A 27592-nucleotide genomic window follows, 5' to 3' on the forward strand; every position below is an offset into this window, starting at 1 on the left:
GAAAGGACAGATAATCCCACTGGACTGAGGGGAGGGGAGAGAGGACATGGTGACAAGAGAATACATTTAAAAGGCATCTGGATGGGCACATGAATAAGAAGAGTTGAGATGGATTTGGGCCAAGTGCTGGTAAATGGGACTAAATTAGGTTGGGACACCTGTTTGGCATGAACAAATTGGACCAAAGGGTCTGTTTCCATGTTGTACATTTCTATGAGCGTGGTGCTGGAAAAGCAGAGCCGGTCAGGCAGCATCCGAGGAGCAGGAGGTAGATGAAGACGGGGGTGAAGGTGACAGATCAGAGAGAAGGGTGGAGCGGATCGGTGGAAAGGAAGGTGGACAGGGAGACAGTTCCGACCTATCACCTTCACCTCTACCTTCATCTACCTATTGCATTCCCAGCTACCTTCCCTCCAGCACCACCACCTGCACCCCCCCCCCCCCCATCTCTCAGACCCCTTGAGCCACCCCCTCATTTCTGATGAAGGGCGGTACGGTGGCACAGTGGTTAGCACTGTTGCCTCACAGCGCCTGTAGACCCGGGTTCAATTCCTGACTCAGGCGACTGACTGTGTGGAGTTTGCACGTTCTCCCCGTGTCTGCGTGGGTTTCCTCCGGGTGCTCCGGTTTCCTCCCACAGTCACAAAGATGTGCGGGTCAGGTGAATTGGCCATGCTAAATTGCCCGTAGTGTTCGGTAAGGGGTAAATGTAAGGGTATGGGTGGGTTGCGCTTCGGCGGGTCGGTGTGGACTTGTTGGGCCAAAGGGCCTGTTTCCACACTGTAAGTCTAATCTAATCTACTCAAACTGTTGATTCTCCGGCTTCTCAGATGCTGGCTGTTCTTTTCCAGCGCCACACTCTTCGACTCTGATCTCCAGCATCTGCAGTCCTCACTTTCTCCTAGTACATCTCTGTGACTCTAAGTAAAGCTAAAAGGGAAGAAGTGGGAGTGGGTTCACTATCTGAAGGTGCTGAACTCAATATTAAGTCCAGAAGGTTGTAATGTGCCTCGTCTAAAACCTTGCTGGCATTTAACACAGCCACAGGTGAATCTTTGACAGGACTCAAAGACACAAAAGGCCCCTTGCGCTGTAACATTGTGTGAAGCCTGGTTTGCTATCCTTACGGAAATTGCAAATCTCAGAAAATCAGCTATAATGAGAAACGTCAGGCCTATGCAAACGTTGATCGGGTAATTTATGGAGGCTTGAAAATTTGCTATCAAAAGTGCAGCAATGCCTTCCTAGTTAGCAGCTAGAAAATTCAGGACCCAAGAAACTATTGAAGGCAGGTATGAACTTTTTAATAACCAGACTCAAGCCTCAAATGGAGACACTGTGGGAACAGCCTTATCTCATTCAATGAATCTGTCATGTGCTGAATATTTATCTCCCTACTCTCAGCGAAACCCATCTGAAATGGAAAACGAACAGAAAACGAACTTTGAGTTTTGTCTGTCATGCAGATGTCCAAATACAGAATGTATTTGCTAAGGTGCTAATCAGATTTTTTTTCTGAAAGCCATTCGTACAATCACAAACACGTACACGCCACTATTTTAACCATCCTTATACACTCTTAAACACCACCCTTACAAAAAGCAATGGTCAGGAAATCCAAACCCTGACCACAACTGTGGTCATATATTCAAGTGGCAGTCTTTTCTGTACAGGATAACTATAAGTGGTGGCTCCTGAGAATCTAACATTTACAGAACCATGACTTCCTCAGTTGCAAATAACTAACAACTCCTTCCTCGAGCGATTGAGGGATAAACCAAAGTGATATGCACAGGAAATTTATCATCAAGAAGTTAATTGAGAGCAATATTTGCCTCAAAATATTTCTGTAACACTGAATTTTCTGGAAGCTAGATTTCACTTCCAGTCAACACATTCATCACCTTTCAAGGGTTACGTAGAGTGCAGAGAGGACCTATACAGATGATCCCAGTAATGTGTGGGTGTTCCCATCAGAAAAGGAATGACAGGTAGAGAAAGCTGAGGAGTGACCTCACTGAGGTCTTTTAAATGATGGGGGATTTTGATTGAGGGGACACAGAGTGAGCATTTCCTCTCACATGGAAGAGCACAATTAGAGGCTGTCAATACAAGACAGTTACCAGAAAATGCAATCAGGAGTTCAGCAACAATTCCTTAATTCAGTGAGGGGAGAAAACTGGAAATCGCTGCCACACAAACAGAGAAGCTAAACAAACAAAAGACAGAAGAGGAAACAAAGCACCAGCAAATTTAGATGAGAAATATGGCAGCAGGCTGGAATGAAGTACAGACACCAAAATAGGCTGGATGGGCCGAATGGCCTGATCCTGTGTCATAAATCCAAGGTAATTCAATGTAGAGACATATCTATCATTGGTGGCCTTTTTAATGCTGTTACCTAGAGAGTATTTGATTAACATCATACCTTTTGATGCTCTCAATGTGCTCATTAATCTGATGTCAAAGTGACAATCACAGCTGGCAGAAAGTCTGTTATACATTGTTGGGAAATATTCCACAATATGACAGTGTGCAAAACCATCAAGTACTATTGTCACTCCTCTCCAAAACTGCTCAGTTTAGAGAGGGCCTAATTGGCTTCTCTCAGCCTTGATTTTTGAGGCTATTATGTCAGTCACAAAACAATATTGATGTTCAGGTGTTCCCAGCTGCACAAATGTAACATGAGTGATGCAGGATTGCATTTGGAAGTGATTTTCCCATTCTCTCTATTACCCAGGATGTAACTGTTACAGGTACATCACAAGTCAAGTCCTTTCATGGTACAACATTTTGGAACGTAAAGTGCGCATAAAATGGCCAGTGCAAAATTCTTGATTTCAGCCTCGTGCTGCCTAATGCTGGCAGTCACCGTGTTTGCAAGAAAACATTTGGAAACTGGTGGCAAACATACTAGAAAATGCTGAAGAGGCGAACAGAAAAACTGAACAAGAGGTTTCAGTGGAAATATAAGTTGAAGAATGTGTTAATGAGCAGAATTGTCATGCCCTGGGAGAATCAAAGAGAGATGGAGTTGCTAAATTTGCTGTATGCTGGCACAGTGGTTAGCACTGCTGCCTCACAGCACCAGAGACCCAGGTTCAATTCCCACCTCAGGCAACTGTCTGTGTGGAGTTTGCACATTCTCCCCGTGTCTGCGTGGGTTTCCTCCCACAGTCCAAAAAAATGTGCAGGTTAGGTGAATTCACCATGCTAAATTGCCCATAGTGTTAGGTGCATTAGACAGAGCGAAATGGGTCTGGGTGGGTTGCGCTTCGGTGGGTTGGGGTGGACTTGTTGGGTTGAAGGGCCTGTTTCCACACTGAGTAATCTAAAACAAAATAAAAAAAATTTATAGGGGTGGCACAGTGGTTAGCAATGAACTTCAAAATGCCAGTAAACAGGAGCATGGCCAACACTGGTGAAATAAACTGTCCCTCTGAAAAGTGGCCACAAGAGGCTTGGTGCAAACGACTTCCAACTTGTTTGACGATGGCACAAAATTTAAAGTCAATTCACTTTGAATATTTCTAAGGGGAGTTTTGGAAAGATGTCATTGCACATTCCATGACAATGTCTGAATGAAGGCAATTGCAAGGAGAGGATCAGAGTGTGGAATTTGAGATGAGAAGGTCAATCCAAAGAGAAAGGCTTGCTTGACTGGGACATGTTCAAATGCTAACTTGTCATGATGTGGCAGCAACTGATGTGGTCATTACTCCTGGTCATTCTGAAGGGCTGTTCATCCCTTGGAGGTGTGTACAAATAAATCTCTGAAAAATTTGAAATGATTGATGGAAATATGTGAGCATCTTCACTCGCAAGGGTGGCTTAGTGGTTAGCACTGCTGCCTCACAGTGCCAGGGACCCGGGTTCGATTCCAACCTGTCTGTGTGGAGTTTGCACATTCTCCCTGTGTCTGCGTGGGTTTCCTCAGGTGCTGCGGTTTCCTTCCACAGTCCAAAAATGTGCAGGTTAGATGTTAAATTACCCTTGGTGTTCAGACCGGTGCATTAGTCAGGAGAAGTGTAGAGTAATAGGGTAGGATAATAGGTCTGGGTGGGATACTCTTCGGAGGGTCGGTGCGGACTTGTTGGGCTGAAGGGCCTGTTTCACACTAAGGATTCCATAAAGACATTATGCTCATGGGCTGCAGATTGTGCAAGGATCTTGATTGGAACATTGTCTAAAAGCCATTTGGAAAACGTTGAAAAGTAAATATTTTTGACATTTACTTCTGGACTAACAATACTGAAGTTATTGCTGATGATGACGAAGATTCTTACAATCGTGTCACTAGGCGAATGAAACAAATTGTTCAAAGCCCACCTTAATCGACATATCTCTGCATTTCCCATAGCTAATCCACCCAGCCTGCACAACTCTACACTCTGTGGGGCCTCCACCTAACCTGCACAGCTTTGCATCATGGGAGGAAACCAGTGCACCCAGCAGAAACCCACATCGACATGTGCACACTTCACACAGTCACCCAAAGCTGGAATTGAACCTGTGTCCCTGGCACTGTGAGGCACCAGTGCTCACAACCGTGCCACTGTGCTGCTGACTCCATCATGCTTGAGATGTACTGGCTAGGTTTTGATATGCATTCTTGGATGGGACTTGGGTGTTGCTGTCAAGGCTGGCATTTGTTGCCTATCCCTGACTGCCCTTGAACTGACTAGTTTGAATTGGCTGAGAACCAATCATGTTCCTGTGAGACTGCAGTCACAAGTATGCCAGATTAAGTAAGGATGGCAGATTTCAAGGTCGGAGAGGGGAGGTGGTCAGGGGTCAAGATGGGATGCTCTTGGAGAGTTGCTGTAGCCTCGGAGGGTTGAATGGCCTGCTTCTACACTGTAGGGATTCTAAGATTCTTACCCCTTTTACCTTAAACCTATGTCCTCTAGTAATTGGTTTTTCTATCCTGGGATACAGACTCCAACTATCCATTCTATCCATAATTTTGTAAACTTCTATTGGATTGCCCCTCACCCTTTGAAGTTCAAATGAAAATGAATCAAGCTTGTCTAATATCAACATAGGCACTACCCTCCAAACCAGGCAATGTCCGAGTAAGCGGTTTCTGTACCCTCTCCAATTCCTCCACTTCATTCTGCTAATGTGGCAACCAGAACTGCACACAATATTCCAAATGTGGCCTAACTCAAGTTCTATACAGCTGCAACATGACTTGCCAATTTTTGTAGTCTACACCCAGACTGATGATGGCAAACATGTGATGAGCCTTCTTGACTGCCTTATCCACTTGTGTTGCCACTTTCAGGGAACTATGGACCTGTACACCAAGATCTCTTTGATGCCAGTCAGGGTCCAGTGTCTACTGTATGCTCACCTCCTGCATTAGATCTTTTGAAATGCATCACTTTGCATTTCATGAATTATTTCAGAATTAGGAAGCATGTTTTCGCAAAAGAGAGTGCAGAAGGAGCTCAGACAGGATGGAGAGGTGACTGCCGTGGTTCAACATTGTAAGAAGTAGCTCAGGGTGTGTGCAGAGGTATAGCACAGTTGAAACAATGCACTGCTAGAGGACTCACCGACCTGTACTTATGAATGAAGTGGCACTTGGGAAACCTTACACACCACATATTGTTAGCCATTAACAATCCCCATTAACAGCTATCCACCCTCCTAGCCAGATCATTATTCACTCCTCTGTCTATCCAACTGTTTTTCTCTCTCTCTTTGGGCTCTATCCCCACCTATTGTTTACTCCTTCACCCTCACTCCACCCTACTTCTGCATATAAACCGACATTTTTCCTAGCTATCATTACATCTGAGGAAAGATCGCTCGACCCAAAACATTAACTCTGATTTCCCGCCACAGATGCTGCCACATCTGCTGAGCTTTTCCAGCAATTTCTATTTTTGTCTCTGATTTACAGCATCCACTGTCCTTTCCGTTTTCCCTCAGTTATTTGGCACACGATGATCCAGAACCCAACTAAGGAATATGTACACAGCAGACCATTTCCCACATTGTTAGAAGGTATAAATTGTCAGCTACCTTACTGTGTTTAGTGTTCTACTAGCAAAGTGGGCAATTCGGAGTTTATGAACATTTACCAGCTTTCATTGTCAGAGTTTGAGCTTGATAGTTTGGGCACTACTCGGGTATTGCCTGATGAATCGTCCCAGTGTCCATATCGGGAAGATCGTTCGGTAGGAGGTATAACTAATTGCACAGGTTTTATTGAATACACCAGCAATGTTCTCCTGTAGGAAAATCAAAACAGGACAGTAAAATGACAAGTTCTAGGTCAGGGAAAAAAATTTAAACACAAAACTAATGCTCACAGATCTCTATTCAACAGTGATCAATTATTAAGATACAGAAACAGATTCCGAAGAATCTTGCAACAAAAATAGCAGTTATAATGGGAAATCTTAATTAACCTGGAGAAACAACACAGCTGTAGTTTCAAAAGTAGAAAATGTCTTGAAAGTACTTGAGGTAATTTTCTGGAATTATGTATTCTTAAAGTACCCAGAAGACAAGTCATTTTAGCTTTAATTATAAGCAATGAGTTTAAATTCATCAATACTTTAACAGCAGGGGATCAGCTCATTGACAGTGAGTAATATACAATAGAACCCGATGTGAGACTGGAGGGAGAGGAGTGAAACATGGTTTTAAATTTAAATTAAAAAAGACTAACTTTGGAACGATAAAGCAACAATTGATTGCAACAGATTGAACAGAACTATTGAATGATAAAACTATGGGTGAACAATGAGAGTTTGGTAAGAGTGGTTCTTAATGGTCTGGTTGAATAGATAAATAGGGACAGATATTGTAGGAGGGAGGTCTTCAGACATGTGGACCATTGGGATACCTTCTGGGGAAGGTGGGACCCGTACAAGGAAGACAGGTTGTGCCCGGTCTGGACGGACACCAAAATCCTGGGCAGGAGGTTTGCTAGAGCTCTTCGGGAGGCCAGAGCACAGGATCAGAGGATGGGATAGTTGGTGAACAGGCAAATACAGTGTGCAGAGAGTCTGTGAGGAAGGATAAACAGTTGATTGGGCAAAATTGCAGTCAGTTTGATGGGTTGAAGTATGTCTATTTTGAGTTGAAAAGTGTGGCACTGGAAAAACACAGCAAATCAGGCAGCATCTGAAGACCAGGGAAATTGACATTTTGGGCAGAAGCCCTTCATCTGGCTTATGTCCAAAACGTCGATTCTCCTGCTCATATGCTGACATTTTGGGCAGAAGCCCTTCATCTGGCTTATGTCCAAAACGTCGATTCTCCTGCTCATATGCTGCCTGCCTGGTCTGCTGTGCTTTTCCAGCACCTGCAGTCCTCACTTTCTCCTGTGTCTATTTTAACAAGAAGTGTCAGGAATAAGGGTGATGAACTTACAGCGTGGATCAGTACTTGGAGATATGATGTTGTAGCCATTATGGAGACTTGGATATCATGGGGGCAGGAATAGTTGTTGGTTATTCTGGGGTTTAGATGTTACAAAATAGATAGGGAGGAAGGGCATTGCTAATCAGGGATAGTGTAACAGCTCCAGAAAGTATGTGCTAGAAATTTTGAAAAACATGAGGGTAGAGAAGTCCCCTGGGCCAGATGGAATATACCTAAGGTTACTATGGGAAGCGAGAGAAGAGATTGCTGCACCTTTGACGATGATCTTTGTGTCCTCACTGTCTGCTGCAGTAGTACCAGATGATTGGAAGGTGGTAAATGTTCAAGAAAAGGAATAGGGGCAAACCTGGGAACTGCAGACCATTCAGCCTTATGTTGGTAGTGGAGGAGGGTTTCACTGAGTCATTATGAGTAGAAGTTAGAAACAAGAAAGGAGGAGTCACTTTATTGGGTATTTTCTATCTATCTCCGATCGCAACAGGAACACTGAGGTGCAGATTGGGAGCAGATTTTGGAAAGTTGCTGAAGTAATAGGGTTGTTATCATGGGTGACTTTAACTTTCCTAATATTGATTGGAACCCCCTTAGTGCAAATAGTTTGGATGGAACAGACTTTGCCAGATGTGTCCAGGAAGGATTCCTGACTCAATATGCAGATAGGTCAACTAGAGGGGAGGCCATATTGGATTTGGTGCTTGGCAAAGAACCAAGTTAGGTGTCAGATCTCTCGATGGGAGAAGGACCAAATCCAATAATTTGCCCACCACCGACGTAAGGCTGAATGGTCTGCAATTCCCAGGTTTGCCCCTATTCCCTTTCTTGGGCATTTACCACCCTCCAATCATCTGGTACTACTCCAGCAGACAGTGAGGACGCAAAGATCATCGTCAAAGGTGCAGCAATCTCTTCTCTCGCTTCCCATAGTAACCTTAGGTATATTCCATCTGGCCCAGGGGACTTCTCTATCTTCATGTTTTTCAAAATTTCCAGCACATCCTCCTTCCTAACATCAACCTATCTGAGCATATCAGCCTGTTTCACACAGTCCTCACAAACAACAACTGAAGCAAAGTATTCATTAAGGACCTCCCTACTTCCTCAGACTCCAGGCACAAGATCCCTCCACTATCCCTGATCGGCCCTACGCTCAGTCTGGACATCCTCTTGTTCCTCACAAGTGTAGAACGCCTAAGGGTTTTTTTTTTAATCCTGCCTGCCAAAGCTTATTCATGCTTCCTTCTCGCTCTTCGAAGTCCATTCTTCAGTTCCTTCCTAGCCACCTCGTAAATGTCTAGAGCCCTGTCTGATCCTTGTTTCCTTATCTTAAGTAAGCTTCTTTCTTCCTCTTGACTAGGTCTTCCACATCTCTTGTAATCCAAGGTTCCTTCACTCTACCATCCCTTCCTCCTCTCAGTGGGACAAACCTATCCAGCACTCACAGCAAGTGCTCCCTGAACAACCTCCGTGTCGTGCATTTCCCTGAGAATATCTGTTCCCAATTTATGCTCCACTGTTCCTGCCTAACGGCATTCCCCCATCCTCAATTAAATACCCTCCCATACCGTCTGCTCCTATCCCTCTCCATAACGATAGTAAAGGTCAGGGAATGGACTAGGGGGCGTGTCTTATGAAGAAAAGTTGAGGGAGCTAGGGCTTTTCTCATTGGAGCAAAGAAGGATGAGAGCTGACTTGATAGAGGTGTACAAGATGACGAAAGGCATAGATAGAGTGGATAGTCATAGACTTTTTTCCAGAGCGGAAATGGCTCTCATGAGGAGACATAATTTTAATGTGGTTGGAGGAAGGCTTAAGGGAGATTTCAGGGGCAAGTTCTTTACACAGAGAGTGGTGGGTGTGTGGAAAACATTGCCAGTGGTGGTAGTAGAGTCAGATACATTAGGGGCATTTAAGCCACTCTTGGATAGGCAAATGGATAATCGTTAAATGTAGGCTATGCAGGTTTGCTGATCTTAGAGTAGGATAAAAAGTCAGCACAACGTTGAGGGCCGAAGGGCCTGTATTGTGCTGTACTGTTCTATGTTCTGTAGTCAAGCAACTTGAAGCTTATGCAATTGAGAAACAATTTTATTGTTAGTCATTGTTGGCAAGACTCAATGACATGCACATAAATAGCTCACAGCCAATAAGTTAAAACCCACATTGGTGAGGCCTCTTCTGGAACACTCTGTCTAGTTCTGGTCATCCAGTTATAGGAAGGATATTATCCAGCTGGAGAGGGTTCAGAAAGAATTTACCAGGATGGTGCTGAGTACAGAAGGTTTAAGTTATAAAGAAAGGCTGGATAGACTAGGAGGTTGAAAGGCTACCTGACATAAGTTAATAAAATAATGAGATTCATAGACAGAGTAGGTAGTTGTCTTTCCTCTAGGATGGGGGATTTCAAGATTAGGGGGCACATTTTTAAGGTGACAGGAGAGAGATTTTAAAAAGACATGAGGCAATTTTTTTTTTACAAAGAGGGTGGTTCGTGTGTGGAATGGACTTCCTGAGCAAGTGGTGGATGCTGGTACAATTACAATATTTAAAAGACATTTGGATGGATACATGAACGGGAAAGGTTTGGAGGGACACGGGCCAGGTGGAACTAGTTTCGTTTGGGATTATGTTCGGCATGGACTGGTTCGACTGAAGGGTCTGTTTCCATGCTGTCTGACTCTATGACATGTCAAACTATTGTTCACCAAAATGATTTTTTTTGTGCATGTTTAAATATAGGTCAGTATTCCATAATGATACAACAGGAGATCACATGAAAGGCAAAACCTGAAGCAAACAGTTCCAGGTAGCTAGTCACTCACCTGAGGCCAATCCCCATTTGGTAGCTGCTTTGCCACTAGGAGTTCAATCCCTCGCTCAATTGCCCGTGTGCCAGGGTACCTTACAGAACACAGAAACAAAAGAGAGGGGAAATACAAAGGTTGTAAAACAAAGGCAAAATATAATCGCCACTCAGCTCAGCCAAAACGATGCACATAATGGATTATCAAAACAGCTGCTTTGCAAAGACGTCAATACATTAATTCTTACTCAAGAGTTTTGACATCGCACTGTGAAAATAAAAGTCTCATTTTGTACAGTTGTTAAGAGATGCTTAGTGCACTGTGTAATTATTTTAAGGTATTGAAGCCGAAGGGAGAAATGATGCAAATAAGATTAACAATCTCATTATACATTAAGGTATTAACTTTTAATATGTGGTCAGCCGACTAGAATGCTTTGAAATTTGGCTTCAAGTAGTGATAAAGCACCCTCTATCCAGACTGAAGGGCATGAGGCAAATCCCATCTCTCAGCATCCCTACCATACAGCAGATACTTCCAACCTTTCACCATCCCAAACTGTTAACTACATAGGGAGTTCAAGAAGGCTGAATTAATTACTGACAGAAGTTTGGAACGATTCTAAAGGCAGTAACTGCTGACTGAGAAATCAAATGCATAGCTGTGCCATTACATGAACTAGTAATGATATTGTGGGACTTCACTTCCTCAAAAATCAATTGGTAAAGGGACAGCAGGGGGAGGAATTGCAGCACAGTGGCTAGCACTGCTGCCTCACAGTGCCAGGGACCCAGGTTCAATTCCATGCTTGGGTGACTGCCTGTGCGGAGTTTGCACAGTCTCCCTGTAACTGCATGGGCTTTTGCCAAGTGCTCCAGTTTCCTCCCACAGTCCAAAGATGTGCAAGTTAAATGGATTGGCCAAGCTAATTTACCCGCATAGTGTTCAGGGATGTGTAAGTTAGGTGCGTTAGCCACAGGAAATGCAAGGTTACAGGGATAGGGTAGAGGAATGGGACTGGGGGGTGGGATGCTCTTTAGAGGGTTGGTGTGGACCAAGTGGGCTGTTTCTGTAGTGTAGGAATTCTACGTTTTGAAACGCTTTCAGGAGAATTCCCTTAAACATGTTTTTAGTCTAACTTGGAGTGAAGGATCACTGGGCTCGATGCTGGGGAACAAGGAGGCACCAAGTCACCATGGGAGAACATTTGGATCAGGGTGATCACCAGATCATAAACTTTACATTATTAATGATACCATAAAATTTTGACTAGTAATGATCATTGTATTGAAAAGTTTAGATTAATAAAAATAATCAAGGAGAAATTGTAATCACCCAGCATCTGGAGAGATTAGAGTTATTTAAGGAGAGTCAGCATGGATCTTTAATAGATTAAGTGAATTACTGAAGAAGTAACAGAGAACGTTGAAGAAGGGAATTCGATCATTCAATCAAACGTGGAGTGGTAGCAAACAGTGAGGACATCATCAATAGTCTGGAATAGGACACTAAAAGATGAGCAAAATGAACAAAAGGAATTTAACACAGAAAAGTGATGCATTTGGCAGAAAGGATAAGGGGAAACACAGAACATTGCAGCACAGTACAGGCCCTTTGGCCCTCGATGTTGCATCGACCTGTGGAACCAATCTGAGGCCTGTCTAACCTACACTATTCCATTCTCGTCCAAATGCCTATCAGATGACCATTTAAATGCCCTTAAAGTTGGTGAGTCTACTACTGTTGCAGGTAGTGTATTCCACACCCTTACTACTCTCTGAGTAAAGAAACTACCTCTGACATCTATCCTATATCTATCACCCCTCAATTTAAAGCTATGTCCCCTCATGCGAGACATCACCTTCTGAGGAAAAAGGCTCTCACAGTCCACCCTATCAAACCCAATGATTATCTTATATGTCTAATTATGTCACCTCGCAACCTTTTCTCTAACAAAAACAGCCTCGTAAGACCTTCCCTCCATACCAGGCAACATCCTAGTAAAATCTCCTCTGAATCCTTTCCAAAGCTTCCACATCCTTCCTATAATGCGGTGACCAGACTGCTAACAGTACTCCAAGTGCAGCCGCACCAGAGTTTTGTAGAGCTGCAGCATGACCTCATCATTTCAAAACTCAATCCCTCTATCAATAAAAGCTAACACACTGCGTGCCTTATTAACAACTCTATCAACCTGGGTGGCAACTTTCAAAGATCTATGTAAATGGACAAAAACATCTCTCTGCTCATCTACTATCAAGAATCTTACCATTAGCCTAGTACTCTGTATTGCTGTTATTCCTTCCAAAGTGAATTACCTCACACTTTCCTGCATTAAACTCCATTTGCAGCTTACCTATGTCTCTCTATAACCTACAATGTCCTTCAACACTATCTACAACTCTACCGACCTTAGTGTCATCTGCATATTTGCTAACCCATCCTTCTATGCCCTCATCCAGGTCATTTACGTAAACAAAAGTGGACCCAAAACAGATCCTTGCGGTACCCCACTAGTAACCGAGTTCCTGGATGAATATTACCCATCAACTACCAATGTCTTTCAGCTAGCCAATTTCTGACCCAAACCGCTAAATCACCCTCAATCCCATGCCTCCGTATTTTGTGCAATAGCCTACCATAGGAAACGCCTTACTGAAATCCATATACACCCTCACCCACCTGTTTGGTCACCTTCTCAAAGAACCCTAAGGTTTGTGAGGAACGATCTACCCTTCATAAAACTGTGCTGACTATCCCTAATCAACTTATTCCTCTTTAGATGATTACAAATCCTATCTCTTATAATACTTTCCAAAAGCCTGCCTACAACTGAAGTAAGGCACACAGGTCTACAAATTTCCAGGGTTGTCTCTACTCCACTTTTTGAACATTTGCTATCCTCTAGTCTTCTGGCACTATTTCTGCAGATAATGATGACATAAAGATGAAAGCCAAAGGCTCTGGGATCTCCTTTCTGGCCTCCCAGAGAATCCTTGGATAAATCCCATCTGGCTCAGGGGACTTACCTATTTTTTTACACTTTCCAGAATTGCTACCACTTCCTCCTTGTACACCTCAACCTCATCTAGTCTAGTAGCCTGTATCTCAGTATTCTCCTCCACCACATTGTCTTTTTCTAGTGTCAACACTGATGAAAAATATTCATTTACTGCTTCTGAATTATAGGTGAAACAGCTCTGATCTGAAGAAGGGTCCCTGGAATTAAAACATTAACTCTTGCTTTCTCTCCACAGATGCTGCCAGATCTGCTGAGGTTCTCCAGCATTTTCTGGTTCTGTTTCAGGCTTTAAGAGTGTGCTTCAAAGGAAGGACCTAGGATGCATATGCATAGAATTTTATAGATTGTTGGACATAGTTATCAAAACATTTGGGATCTTGGGCTTCATTGACTGAGATATTGAGTACAAAAGCCAGGAGGTTATTCTGAATCTTTATAAAGCTCAGTGGAGCCCCAACTAGATGACTGTGTTCAGTTTCAGCCACCACACTCCGAGAAGTGCAGGGGATATTGACCAGATTGGATTAGAGAGATCATTTATAAGGCTAAGCTGAAGAAAATGTAGTTAGTCTCCAAAGAGAAAAGGAGGCGGAAGGGAGACTTTTTGATAGGAGCCTTCTGGAGTTTGGTGAGTGGGTGGGTGCAGGGTGGGGGGGGGTGGGGGGGGGGGGGGGGGGGGGGGGGAGAGAAGAGCTGTGAGAAATAATGCTCATGTAGCACCCATTTAGAACCTGGAACTACCTACCATGATGGGGGTATAAGTGGAGACAATCAATGATTTCAAAATGGAATTAGATGGGGAAATCCCAATTTACCATTCTATCCCCATAGCCTGAAAGGTTTTTCCCTCTCAGGTTATGGGGTTAGAATGCGAAATTGGGATTAACTGGCTCAGACTGCAAGTAGCCAGCATGGAATGAAGGGTCTGAGTACCTTCCTCCTGTACTATGATGACTCTATTACTGGCTCATTCCCATAATTAACAGGATATTATGGAGTACGCTTCTGATGAAAGAAGGCACAAGTTGTTTTTATAAATAAATGCAACAACAAGCTCCATCCTTACCTGGCAGCCATTAATCCTAATACTGCCCAGCATGTATTGTGAACTTGGGACTTTGCGCTTTGCATGTATTTTCTTTGCTCGCACGATTCAAAGTCTTCACCCCACCCTCCATCTTCCATCTGTTTGGACAGTAGGAACTCGCAGGCACGGGTCACTGCTTTGCATGCAGCACTAGGTACAAAACAAAGCAAATGTGGACATAATTTATGAGGGAAATCAGGGAATTACACAGAATGAGATTTCTGATAATAGTAGCTGTCAAAATGCCAGATGGAACTAATCATGCATTATCAATGCAGTTATTTTTAACTGGAAATATCTGGAATAGGGAGCAACAATCTGATGTGCTGTTTGTCACCATAAGTCTTGATCATGAGATTGGCCATCGTTAGATTGAATAAAGGGGCAGGTTCATGGACCTAAGTGGTTTCTATGTTCATGGACTGGTATAGTGGTAATGGCTGTAGCCTCGTAATCATGAGGCCTGAGTTAATGCTCTGGAGACATATCGCGTCATGGTAGCTGGCGGAATTTAAGTTCAATATATGTGAAATTGAAAGTTAGTCACAGTGACGGTGGCCATGACAACTTGCGTTCACTGTCACCACGATCTTGAGGGAAGGAAATCTATCATTCTCACCCAGTCTGGCCAACATATGACTCAACCGAAATGATTTTTTTGTGCTGTATGACAAATTACACAGGACCTCCTGCAGAGAAACCAACAGGGTATTTGGCTCAAGCTAGTCCATTCCAGGACTAAGTGAGTTAAAAATGAATGTCTAAAAAGTGCTGGATCTCTGAGAGCCAGCAACGAGATTGTGCTGATGCTTGGCCATTGTAAACAATATAAAATGGGGCCAGTGTAACCTGGAAGAAAGGAACATAGACGACAGGAGCAGGCGACTACTACTTGGCCCTTCTAGCTTGCTCTGTCATTCATCATGATCATAGCTGACTGTCAAACTCCATAGCCTAATCTTGCTTTCTTCCCATAACCTTTGATCCCTTCACCCAAGTGTTATACTTAGCTGCCTTTTGAATACATTCAATGTTTTGGCATCAACCTTTTCCTGCTGTGCTGACTTCCACAGGCTCACCACTCTTTGGGTGAAGAAATGTTTCCTCATCTCCGTCCTAAGTGGTCTACCCCTCAGATTGTGATCCCTGGTTCTGGATACACCCACCATCAGAAACATCCTCCATGCATCTACCCATCTAGTCCTGTTAGAATTTCATAAGTCTCTATGAAATCCCCCTTCAATTGTTTTAACTCCAGTGAAACAATCCTAACCTAGTCAACCTATCCTCATATGTCAGTCTCGCCATTCATAGAATCAGCCTGGTAAACCTTCGCTACACTGTCTCTCTCTCTCTCTCTCTCTCTCTCTCTCTCGAGAGCATCCTTCTTCAGAAAAGGAGACCAGAACTGCGTACAATATTCTAGGTGTGACCTCACTAAGGGCCTGTATAACTGCAATAATACGTCCCTGTTCCTGTACTCAAAACCTGCATGTTTACCTCCAGCAACTGGTGCACAAGGACACCCAGGTCCTGCTGCACACTCCCCTCTCCTAATTTATAGCCTTTCGGGTAGGAATCTGCTCGCTAGTTTTTGCTTCCAAAGTGAATAACCCCACATTTATCCAAATTATACTGCATCTGCCACTGATTTGCCCACTCACCCAACCTGTCCACATCACGCTGAAGGATCTCCGCATCCTCAGCAAAGTTCACCCTCCCGCTCAATTTGGTATAATCTGAAGAATAGATATGAAGAATTTATCAAGCATTCCCTAGGTACTGAGTCTGGTGAAAAAGATTCTTGCTTGAAATCAATACAGTTACATTGCAGCTTATGTGGCAATAATTTAATGTGCTTGTAAAATTCGTCATTTGGAGATGACAATTTCAATGCATTTGCAAAAGGGTGATTATAAGTTTGTAGCTTCATAAGACTAAAAGAACAGGTCATATAATACCCTAATTCATGAACCCCAATTTGGAATGACAACGTGCGTGATACCTTGCTGAATGTTTTTTGAAAATCCAAATATGCTACATCTACTGGCTCCCCTTTATCAACTCTGCTAGACTTGATTTCAAAAATTCAACAGATTTGTCAAACACCTTTTCTTTTTCATTAACTCATGTTGATTCTGTTCAGACAGATTTTCAATGTATTTATTATCATATCCTTCATAATTAATGGCCACTAGTTTCTGTGCCACTGACATCAGACTAGCTAGCCCTTTAATCCCTGCACTCTCATTCTCCTCTAGAAAGTCAGGTCTACCTTGTAATCCATGGGAGCTGTTCAAGGATTTAGGCAATTCTAAAACCCTCTATACTGTATCTTTACGAATACCCAATTCTATAAGTCTCATTAGACCAGTAACTTGCCACCATTTTCAACATGAGAGATGCGTTCATTTAATGTCTCCCATCTCCCTATTATTATTTCTCCAGTCTCAACATAAAACAAAGCACATGAATTAGGAGCGCGAGCAGGCCGCTGGCCCCCTCAAACCTGATCTGACATTCGATAAAGTCATGACTGAATTGGTTATTTTAATTCATTCACTCACAGGATGTGGGCATTGCTGGCTGGCTAGCAATTATTACCCAACCCTAGGTGCTCTTCAGAAGATAGTGGTGACCTGCCTCCTTGAACTGTTGCAATCCACGTGCTGTAGTTTGACCCAAAATGCTGTTAGGGAGGAAATTCCAGGATTATGTTCCAGCAACACTAACGGAATGGCGATATATTTCCAAGTCAGGATAGTGAGTCATTAAGATGGAAAGTGATGTAGTTGCTTCTTAGAGTAGGCTATGGTATGAGGCACAAGCTGCCTATGATACTTTGGGAACTACTTAAACACATAATAGTGACGAGGCAATGACAAACATTTAAAGAGTAAACAGTCTATTATAGGAATGCAGAGTATATTGTACTTCAGAGGATTATTATGAAGTATATTACATTTCACAGCAGCTCAGGAATTACATTCACTCACCCTTTCTGATACGTGTGTCCCATGCAGGCAAAAGCTTCCAGACCAAACCAGGTGCCATACGTAAAGCACACACCCCAGCTTCTGTGAAAAGAAAGGTGGAACATATACTCTAAGTCATACATCTGTACAGCATGGAAACACACCCTTTGGTCCAACCTGTCACGCAAACAGATATCTTAAATTAATCTACTTCTATTTGCTAGCACTTGGCCCATATCCCTCCAAACCCTTCCTATTCATATACCCATCCAGATGCCTTTTAAATGTTGTAATTGAACTAGACTCTATCACTTCTTCTGGCAGCTCATTCCATACATGCACCACACTCTGTGTGAGAAAGTTGCCCCATAGGTCCTCTTTAAATGTTTCCCCTCTCACCTTAAACCTATGCCCTCTAGTTTTGGACTGCTCTACCTTGGGGAAAAGATCTTGGCTATTCACCCTTTCTATGCCACTCATGATTTAATAAACTTCTATAAGGTCACTCCTCAGCCTCCAACGCTCCAGGGAAAACAACCCCAGCCTATTCAACCTCTCCCTCTAGCTCAACTTTCCAACTTTGGCAACATCCTTGTAAATCTTTTCTGAACCCTTTCAAGTTTAACAACATTCTTCCACCAGCAGGGAGACCAGAATTGAAAGCAGTATTCTAAAAGTGGCCTAAACAATGTCCTACACAGTTGCAACATGACCTTCCAACTCCTATACTCAATGCACCGACCAATAAAAGCAAGCATACCAAAGGCCTTCTTCATTACCCTATCTACCTGTCACTCCAATTTCAAGGAACTATGAGCCTGCACTCCAAGGTCTCTTTGATCAGCAACACTCCCCAGGACCTTACCATTACTTTTCTAAGTACTACCCTGATTTACCTTTCCAAAAGCACCTCACATTTATCGAAATTAAATTCCATATGATCAAAGACTCATTGTACTCTGAGATAAATATCTTGGTTGACAATGACACCTCCAATTTTTGTGTCATCTGCAAACCGACTAACCACACCTCCTATGTTCACATCCAAATCATTTAAACAAATGCAAAAAGCAGTGGGACTCAGCATCAATACTTTTGGGACACCGCTGGTCACAGGCTTTCAGTCTGAAAAGCAACTTCCAACACCACCCTCTGTCTCCTACCTTTGAGCTAGTTCTGTATTCAAATGGCTAGTATCCCTTTCTTCCATGTGATCTAACCTTACTAACTATAGTCTGCAATGCAGAACCCTGTCAAATGCCTTACTGAAGTCCATACAGATCACATCCACCATCCTGCCCTCATCAATCCTCTTTGTTACTTTTTCAAAACCTCAACTAAGTCAGTGAGACATGATTTCCCACGCACAAAGCCATGTTGACCATCCATAATTAGTCCTTACTTTTCCAAACACATGCAAATCCTGTCCCTCAGAATCCCCTCCAACAACTTGACAGTAATAGTTCCTTGGCTTTTCCTTACACCCTTTTTTAACAGTGGCATGATGTTAGCCAATCTTAGCACCTCACCTCTGGTTATCAGTGATACAAATATCTCAGCAAGGGGCCTAATAATCACATCCCTAGCTTCCCACAAAGTTCTAGAGTATACCTGATCAGGTCCTGAAGATTTATCCACTTTTATGCATTTTAAGATACCCAGCACTACCTCCTCTGTAATATGGACATTTTTCATGATGTTGCTATTTATTTTCCCAAGTTCTTTAGCTTCCATTTCCATGCCCACAGTAAACACCGATTCAAAATATTCATTTAGTATCGTCCTCATCTCCTGCAATTCCATACATAGCCCTAGCTGATCTTGGAGGGGCCCTATTCCCTCCCCAGTTAACCTTTTGTCCTTAATGTATTTGTTGAAACCCTTTACATTCTCCTTATGTAATTTTGCCCTCCTGATTTCCCTCTCAAGTATATTTCTACTGCCTTTATACTCTTCTAGGGGGTTCATGCAATCCCTGCTGTCTACACCTGACATATACTTCCTTCTTTTTCTTGACCAAAACATCAATTTCTCTAGGCATCCGGCATTCCCTACACCTCCAAGCCTTGCCCTTCACCCTAACAGGAGCAGATGGTCTCTGGACTCTTGTAACCTCATTTTTGAAGGCTTCCCACTTTCCAGCTGTCCCTTTACCTGTGAAAATCTGCAGCCCCCCGCCCCATCAACTTTTAATGGCTCGTGCCTGATACAGCAATATGGGCCTGCCCCCAATTCAGAACTTCAACTTTTAGATCTGGTGTATGCTTTTCCAAGACGATTTTGAAACTAATGGAATTATGACCAGTGGCCCCAAAGTGTTCCCCCATTGACACCTCGATCACCTACCCTGTCTTATTTCCAAAGAGTCCGTCAGGTTTTTCTCCACCTCTCATAGGGACCTCCACGTACTGAATCAGAAATTTTTCTTGTACACACTTAAATTCCTCTCCACTTACACCGTTAAGTCTATGGCGATTTATGTTTGGAAAGTTTGTTTACAGTTAAAGAGTCGTTCAGCAAGTGGGAGGCCTTTAAAAGTGAGATAGCTACAGTTCAAAGTCAAAATGTTCCTGTGATGGTGAAGGGCAAGGTTGGCAGGAGTAGGGAACCAAGGATGACGAGAGATATTTAAGATTTGACCAGAGAAAAAGAAGGCGTGGCTGAGGTACAGGCAGCTGGGATCAAAGGAATCCCTGGAAGGGTACAGGGAATACAGGAGTTTGCTGAAGGAGGAAATAAGGAGGGCGAAACAGGGGCACGAGATAGACTTGGCTGAGAAGATTAGGGTGTATATTAAAGGGAAAAAGATTAATTAGAGAGAGAATAGGGCCCCTCAAGAACCACAGTGGACATGTATGTGCAGGACTGCAGGATGAATATTCCTCCTCTGTGTTTACCACAGAGAAAGACATGAAGACTTGGGAAGTTAGTGGTGATACCTTGGGGACAGTCCATATCACAGTAAAGAGGTGTTGGACATATTAGAATGGATGAAGGTGGATAAATCTCCTGGTCCTGACCAGATATATCCAAGAACCCTGCAACAGGCTAGAGAAGAAATTGCGGGGGCCCTGCCAGATATTCTTGCATCCTTTTTAGCCATGAGCAAGGTCACCAAAGATTGGAGGGTAGCAAATGTTGTGCCCTTATTCAAGAGGGGCCACAAATAAAAAACCTGGGAACTATAGACCAGTAAGCTTAACATCTGTGGTAGGCAAGTTACTTGAAAAGATTTTCAGGGATAACATACTCATGCATTTGGAAATACAGGGAGTAGTCAGCATGGGAGATCATGACTCACAAGTTTGTTAGAGTTCTTTGATGAAGTGACCAGGAAGGTTGATGAGAGCAGGGATTTCAGGAAGGCCATCGATAAGATTCCACATGGTAGGTTGCTCTGGAAGGTTAGATCACATGGATTCCAGGGCAAGCTGGCAAACTGGATACACAGTTGACTTGGTGGTAGGAAGCAGAGGGTAATAGGAAAGGATGCTTGTCAGACTGGAGGCCTGTGACCAGTGGAGTGCCTCAGGGGGCAGTGCTGGGCCCATTACTGTTTGTTTTCTATGTGAATGATTTTGGATCAGGATGTACAAGGCATGATTAGTAAGTTTGCAGATGACACTAAATAGATGGTATCGTGAACAGTGAGGAAGGTTGTCAGAAATTGCAGCAGGACCTTGATCAGCTGGGGAAGTGGGCCTATAAATGGCAAATGGGGTTTAATACAGATGAAAGTGTGAGGTGTTGCATTTTGGAAAGTCAAATCAAGGTAGTAGTTTCATGGTGAATGGTAGGGCCATAAGGAGTGTAGTGAACAGAGAGACCTTGGAGTCCAGGTGCATGGTTCTCTGAAAGTGGAGTCACAGGTAGACAGGGCAGTGAAGGAGGCTTTTGGCACACTGGCCTTCATCAGTCTGGGCATTGAGTTGGGAAGTTGGGAAGTTATGTTGCAGTTGTACAGGACGTTGGTGGGGCCGCGCTTGGAATATTGTGTTCAGTTTTGGTTACCTTGTTATAGGAAGGATTTTATTAGAATGAAAAGAGTGCAGAAGAAATTTACAAGGATGACATCAGGAGTTAGGGATTGTTGGACAAGTTGGGACTTTTTCTTTAGAATGTAGGAGACTGAGGGGGATCTTACAGAGGTGTCTAAGGTCATGAGAGACAAAGATAGGGTGAATGCACTTAATCTTTTCCCATGGTTGGGGAATCAAGGTCTAGAGGGCATCAGTTTAAGGTTAGAGGGGAAAGAATAAAAGGGAACCTGAGGGGCAACGTTTTTTTTTACACAGAGAGTGGTACACATATGGAATGAGCTGGGTACATTAACAACGTTTAAAAGGATTTTGGACAAATACATGGATAGGAAAGATTCAGAAGGATACGGGCCAAGTGCAGGGAGGAAATGGGGTTAGTGTGGATGTACATTTTGGCAGCGTGGACCATTTTGGGCCTCAGGGCCTATCTCCATGCTGTAGGACTCTATGACTCTACATATTCCTGTGTAGGTTCACCAGATTGTTAGGTATGCCTGACCCTGATGTGTTGGCCTAACTTCTCAATGAACTACACCTGATCCCCTCACTTGACAGCAATGGAGGAGCTGGGGAGATAGCTGACCATGAGGTTACATACGGTATTTCAAAAGAATTCTGCTGCTGCCGATGGCCCACACAGATGACTAGGTTTGAGTTGCTAGATCTGTTCTGAATGCAGCTCATTCAGCACAGTCGTGGAGCCACAACATGGGATGGTATTCTCAGTGTGGAGATGGGACTTTGGCCCCAGAAACACTGTGAATTAGACCCAAAGCTACCATTTCAGAGGGCAACTAAGAGTCAATCACACTGCTGTGGATCTGGAATCACATGGAGGCCAGACTAGATAAGGATGGCCAACTTCTTTCATTAGTGAACTAGAAGGGCTTTTACAAAAATTGATGTTTGACTCATGGTCACTCTTATCAAGATTAGCTTTACATTCCACATTTAGAGTTATTGAGCTTACAACATGGAAACAAACCCTTTGGTCAAATTCGTCCATATTGACCAGATATCCCAAATTAATCCAATCTTATTTGCAAGCAGTTGGCCCATATTCCTGTAAGCCCTTTCTATTCATATACCCATGCAGGTACCTTTAAATGCTGTAATTGTACCAGCCTTCACCACTTCCTCTGGCAGCTCATTCCATACACGTACCACCCGCTGCGTGAAAAGGTAGCCCCTGAGGGCCCTTTTAAATCTTACCCTTCTCACCCTAAACCTATGCCCTCTAGTTTTGGACTCTCCGACCTGGGAATGGCCTCGGCCATTCACCCTATCCCTTACCCTCATGACTTTATAAACTTTTGTATCGTCACCTCTCAGCCTCTGATGCTCCGAAGAAATCAGCCAGAGACTATTTAGCCTCTCTTGATAAACCCTTCAACCCTGGTAACATCCTTGTAAATCTTTTCTGAACCCTTATTATTTGAATTTACATTCCGCCAGCTGCCATTTGTCGGAACATTCGCCTGGGCCCTGAGGTTACTGGCCCAGTAACACTTTGATGATGCCATCACCTCAACGTGATCATATCATCGCCCAGAGGATGAGTGATCTTCAGAATTTTCTATCTCCAGAGCACAATGAAAACAGGATATTGAATTAACTCAAGGGTGCATTTGTCAGAATTTTGATCTATAAGGAAGTGGAGGATTATGGGTGGCGGGGGAGCGGGAGGGGGGAAGGCGTCAGGCAGCATAGTGGAGTTGAGACCTCAAATAAGCTGGGACCTTACTGAAGCATGAAACAGGCTTGATGGGTTGAATGGCCTAGTTCTGCACTTTTGACAGACTGAAAACATTCGGGGTGGTAAGCTCCAATAAAAGAACAGAAAGAACATGCTCTTCGGCCCTTCAAGCCTGCGCCATTCATCATGTCCTAACTAAACTAAGAAAACAAAACTTATTCACTCTGTCTCCCTCTGTTCTCTCTCTATTCACGTAATCATCCAGATGCCTCTTAAATGTCGCCAATGTGCCTGCTTCCATCACCTCATCAGGCAGTGTGTTCCAGGCTCCTACCACTCTCTGCATGAAAAACCTCCCTTGCACATCTCCCTTAAACCTTCCCCCTCTCACATTGAACACGTGCCGCCTTGTAATTGAAACTTTAACCCTGGGAAAAAGCCTCTGATTCTATCTATGCCTCTCATAATATTGTACACCTCGATCATGTCCCCTATCAGTCACCATCTTTCCAGTGAAAACAATCCTAATCTTTTTAACCTTTCTTCAAAGCCAATGACCTTGAGACCAGGGAACATCTTGGTAAACCTTCTCTGCACTCTCTCCAAAGCTTCCACTTCCTTCTGGTAGCGTGGCGACCATAACTGCACACAGTACTCCAAATGTGGCCTAACAAGGGTTTTATGTAGCTGTAACATGGTTTGCTAACTCTTGTACTCCATGCCCTGGCTGATGAAGGCCTCTGAACCACCTTGGCCACCTATATTACCGTTATTAGAGAACTATGGGCCTGCACATTCACATCTGTCTATATATTAATGTTCCTAAGGGCTTCTGCCATAATAAATCTTGCTTTGGTGACACTTACCGTCCCCAAGGTGGTAGAAAGAGAAACCATCACACAACGGCTCAGGCTTCACTTCACTGCCAAAATCATGCATTTTACTTCAAAGTTTGTTCAGTATTTGCAACACACACAACCTACTCACCCTTCCCATGACCCATCTGGATTCTGCATTCTCCGACAGTACTCAAGGCCCTTTTCCAAAGTATCGCTGAAAAAAATCAGATTAAACTGTTAGAGAGTAGATGGCAGTTTAAGTACAGCTATTGCAAAGTACTGAACAATTCATATCTATGTTGGAGCTGATGTAAATAAAATTAAAAATCACACAACACCAGGTTATGGTCCAACAGGTTTAATTGGAAGCACACTAGCTTTCGGAGTGTTGCTCCTTCATCAGGTGGCAGTGGAGGGCTCAATCCTGACACACAGAATTTATAGCAAAAATTTACAGTGTGAAGTAACTGAAATTATACATTGAAAAATGTAAATGAAATTATTCCTGTAATTTCTTTATGTCTAGTATACTCACTGGATCTCCCTCACTCTGTGGTATGGATATTTCTCATGGAAGTGTTTTAATGCTTGCATGACCGCAGATGTGCACTCAACATATGTATAATCAATCATTATATCACCTACAGGGAAAAAAAAGACGTATTTAATAATGGAAGCTGTTTGTTGCATCTCATCACTTGGGCAAGGTTGATTAACTTTACAGTATTAAAAACAGTCTTAGACAAGATAAAAAAAAACATGAATTGAAATATCACCTTATGCAACTACAGCATCTCCCAGAGTGTTTTTAAAAGTATGTCACTGGCTGGAAAAAGCAGTCACTGTTGTAATGTTGTAAATGAATCAGCCGATCTGCACACGGTAAATTCTCAAGAAAACAACAACATAACCATGACTGTTGTTCTGTTTTGTGATGTTACTCTGAGGAATAAATATTGTCAGGAACGAAGAAGAGCTCCTCTGTCCTATTTCAAAGTTAATTTAGAATGGCATCAAGGTCAGCACAGAAATGGATGGGGTGCCAAAGGGCCTGTCCCTGTGCTGGACTGTTCTATGTTTTATGATGTGAGACCCCTGTGACAGGCAGTCAGCATCACAGAGACAAAATTAGGACCTTGCGACAAGGAATGAGGAAACGTTTGGGCCCGTATAAAATCCATTGGGAGTAAGATGGCGAGATCAAGCTCAGAATGGCAGGAACTTCACCAACGCTGAAAAATACCTGACAAAACGTGATGACAGCACAAAGCAGACACCTAATTGCTAAGTTAGATTAGATTACTTACAGTTCAGCCCAACAAGTCCACACCGACCCTCCGAAGAGCAACCCACCCGACCCATTCCCCCACATTTACCCCTTCACCTAACACAACGGTCAATTTAGCATGGCCAATTCACTTAACCTGCACATTGTTGGACTGGGGAAGGAAACTGCAGCACCCAGAGGAAACCCACGCAGACACAGGGAGAATTTGCAAACTCCACACAGCCTGAGGTGGGAATTGAATCTGTGTCTCTGGCGCTGTGAGGCAGCAGTGCTAAACTTTAAAACTGCATGAACAAAAGGTGAGAGTTCTACCAAAACTTAGACAAGCTTCTACCTGGCTTAAATTTATGGAAGGAATAACAGTAGTATAGCAGGAGAGTAGTAGTATAACCGAAAGTATAGCAGGAGAGCTCAGTCCTGTGTACTTCACTGCCTACAGTATGTAGGAAGTTATACACCCTCCTGGCAGTCTGGATGATCAGATCTGAAAAAAAGTGCCTCAGCACATCCATGAGGCTGAGAGTTGTATGGATAACACAGTTTTAGACATGGTCATCCTGCAGCTTAAGGAAGTGCAGTCAGAGAAAGAATAGATGACCTTTAGTCAGACGAAAGCAGGAGAGTAGTCCGGAAAGCCTCAGAGTGCAACTCACTCAAGAACAGGTTTTCACCGACACAAAACAGTGAGACTGACAGCTCATCTGGGGAGTGGAGCCAAAGCCCGCGCTGCTCATAGGGAAGCAGAAACAGAGGGAGAATAACAGTAGTCAGAGACTCAATGGATGGCAGCTCTGGCTTATGGAGAAACACAGGGCAAACTGGGCCAAGAAACGTTGGACACATTATTAAAAATGTTATAACAGGGCACTTGGATAAGTTCAAGGTAAGCAGCCAGGATTAGCATGGCTTTGTCAAAGGAAATAATATTTAAATAATTTATTTAGTTAACCTGGAGTTCTTTGAAGAATGAGTTAATGCTCTGAATGAAGGGAAACCAGTGGATGTATTGGATTAGATTTACAAAGACATTTGATGAAGTGCCACATCAAAGCCTATTAAGGAAAATAAAAGCTCAGTCTAGAGGAGAACATATTGGCATGGATAGAAGATTGGCTGGGTAACAGGTAGTACAGAATAAAAGGGTCTTATTCAGGCTAGCAGGATGTCATAAGTGATGTGTCATAGGGGTCAGTGCTGGGGTCACATTAATGGTTACTGATGATACAAAGATAGATAGGAAACTGACTTGTGAAGTGTTCATGAGGTTACAAAAGGATAAAATAGGTTAAGTGAGCAGACAATGATCTGGCAAATGGAGTAAATTATGGGAAAGTGTGAAATTGTCCATTTTGGCAGAAAGAATAAAAAAAGAAGCATTTTGTCTCAATGATGAGAGGCTGCAGAGCTCTGAGATGTATGGAGATCTGGATGTCCTAGTGGGATGATGACAGAACATTAGGATGCAGGTACTGCAAGTAATGAGGAGAACTATTAGAATGTTATGTTTTATTGTGAGTGGAAGAGTTGGGCTTTAGAGGGTTGTGGATCTTTGGAAAAGATTGTCATGGAAGCAGAGTCTTTGAATATGTTTAAAGTAGAGATTAATAGATTTATGATTACCCCGTGGTGTACAGGATTATGGGAGTGGGTAGGGAGAAGGCAATGAAGTGTTTGATTAACCATGATCATCACGGATAACAGGATAGGCACCATAGGCTGAATAGCACACACCTGGTTGATTAGATTCCCTCAAGTGTGGAAACAGGCCCTTCAGCCCAACAAATCCACACCGACCCTCCGAAGAGAAACCTACCAGACCCATTTCCCTCTGACTAAAGCACCTAATACTATGGGCAATTTAGAATGGCCAATTCATCTTCCTGCCCGTCTGTGGACTGTGGGAGGAAACTGGAGCTCCAGGAGGAAACTCACACAAACACCGGGAGAATGTGCAAACTCCACACAGACAGTCACCGTGGCTGGAATCGAACCTGGGAACCTGGCTCTGTGAGGCAGCAGTGCTAACCACTGAGCCACCGTGTCGTCTCTGTTCTTGGATACATTGAAGAGAGAGAGAGAGAATTCGGAGACAGGCGAGCACAGGGAATCATTTCAACTAGAAGAACTGCCAATGTACAACAATCAAATTTTGGCTGGAGAATTTGTATAGATCACACCTTTGGAATTAGCGGAGTGGAGGCGAGAAGTAAAAAGCTCCGAGGACAGAAAAATTAACCTAAGTTCAAATGTCAGCATTTGGATATCTAGCAGTTACCAAAAAATGTGACGGAGGGCTAGGTGAGGAGTAGTGAAAGTAGCATTAACACAAACCTCCACAAGCAAACTACTTCAAATAGGCTGGGAGGATCTTGCTTAAAAACAAGAATGTTGAACTTTACAGAAATCATAGATTTGAGTCACAAGTTCAATTTCCGAC

General features: G+C 43.2%; 1 protein-coding gene across 2 annotated transcripts in view; it reads right to left on the reverse strand.

The window, feature by feature from the left end:
• The window catches only part of lss (lanosterol synthase (2,3-oxidosqualene-lanosterol cyclase)), a 104917-nt gene that overhangs the window by 18422 nt on the left and 58903 nt on the right, over nt 1–27592 (reverse strand). The window contains exons 16-21 of one of the 2 annotated variants that reach the window (XM_060827704.1): nt 24403–24508; nt 24016–24081; nt 17314–17394; nt 14297–14467; nt 10227–10305; nt 6096–6245 (exon numbers count right to left, since the gene is read on the reverse strand). In XM_060827704.1, the coding sequence (XP_060683687.1) occupies nt 6108–6245; nt 10227–10305; nt 14297–14467; nt 17314–17394; nt 24016–24081; nt 24403–24508 (641 nt within the window). In that variant the 3' untranslated portion in view covers nt 6096–6107. Of the gene's footprint in view, nt 1–473; nt 6246–10226; nt 10306–14296; nt 14468–17313; nt 17395–24015; nt 24082–24402; nt 24509–27592 lie in introns of those variants that run through there. The other variant, XM_060827705.1, reaches the window with a different exon arrangement.

Source organism: Hemiscyllium ocellatum, chromosome 7 (genome assembly GCF_020745735.1).
Source record: "Hemiscyllium ocellatum isolate sHemOce1 chromosome 7, sHemOce1.pat.X.cur, whole genome shotgun sequence".
NCBI lineage: Eukaryota > Metazoa > Chordata > Chondrichthyes > Orectolobiformes > Hemiscylliidae > Hemiscyllium > Hemiscyllium ocellatum.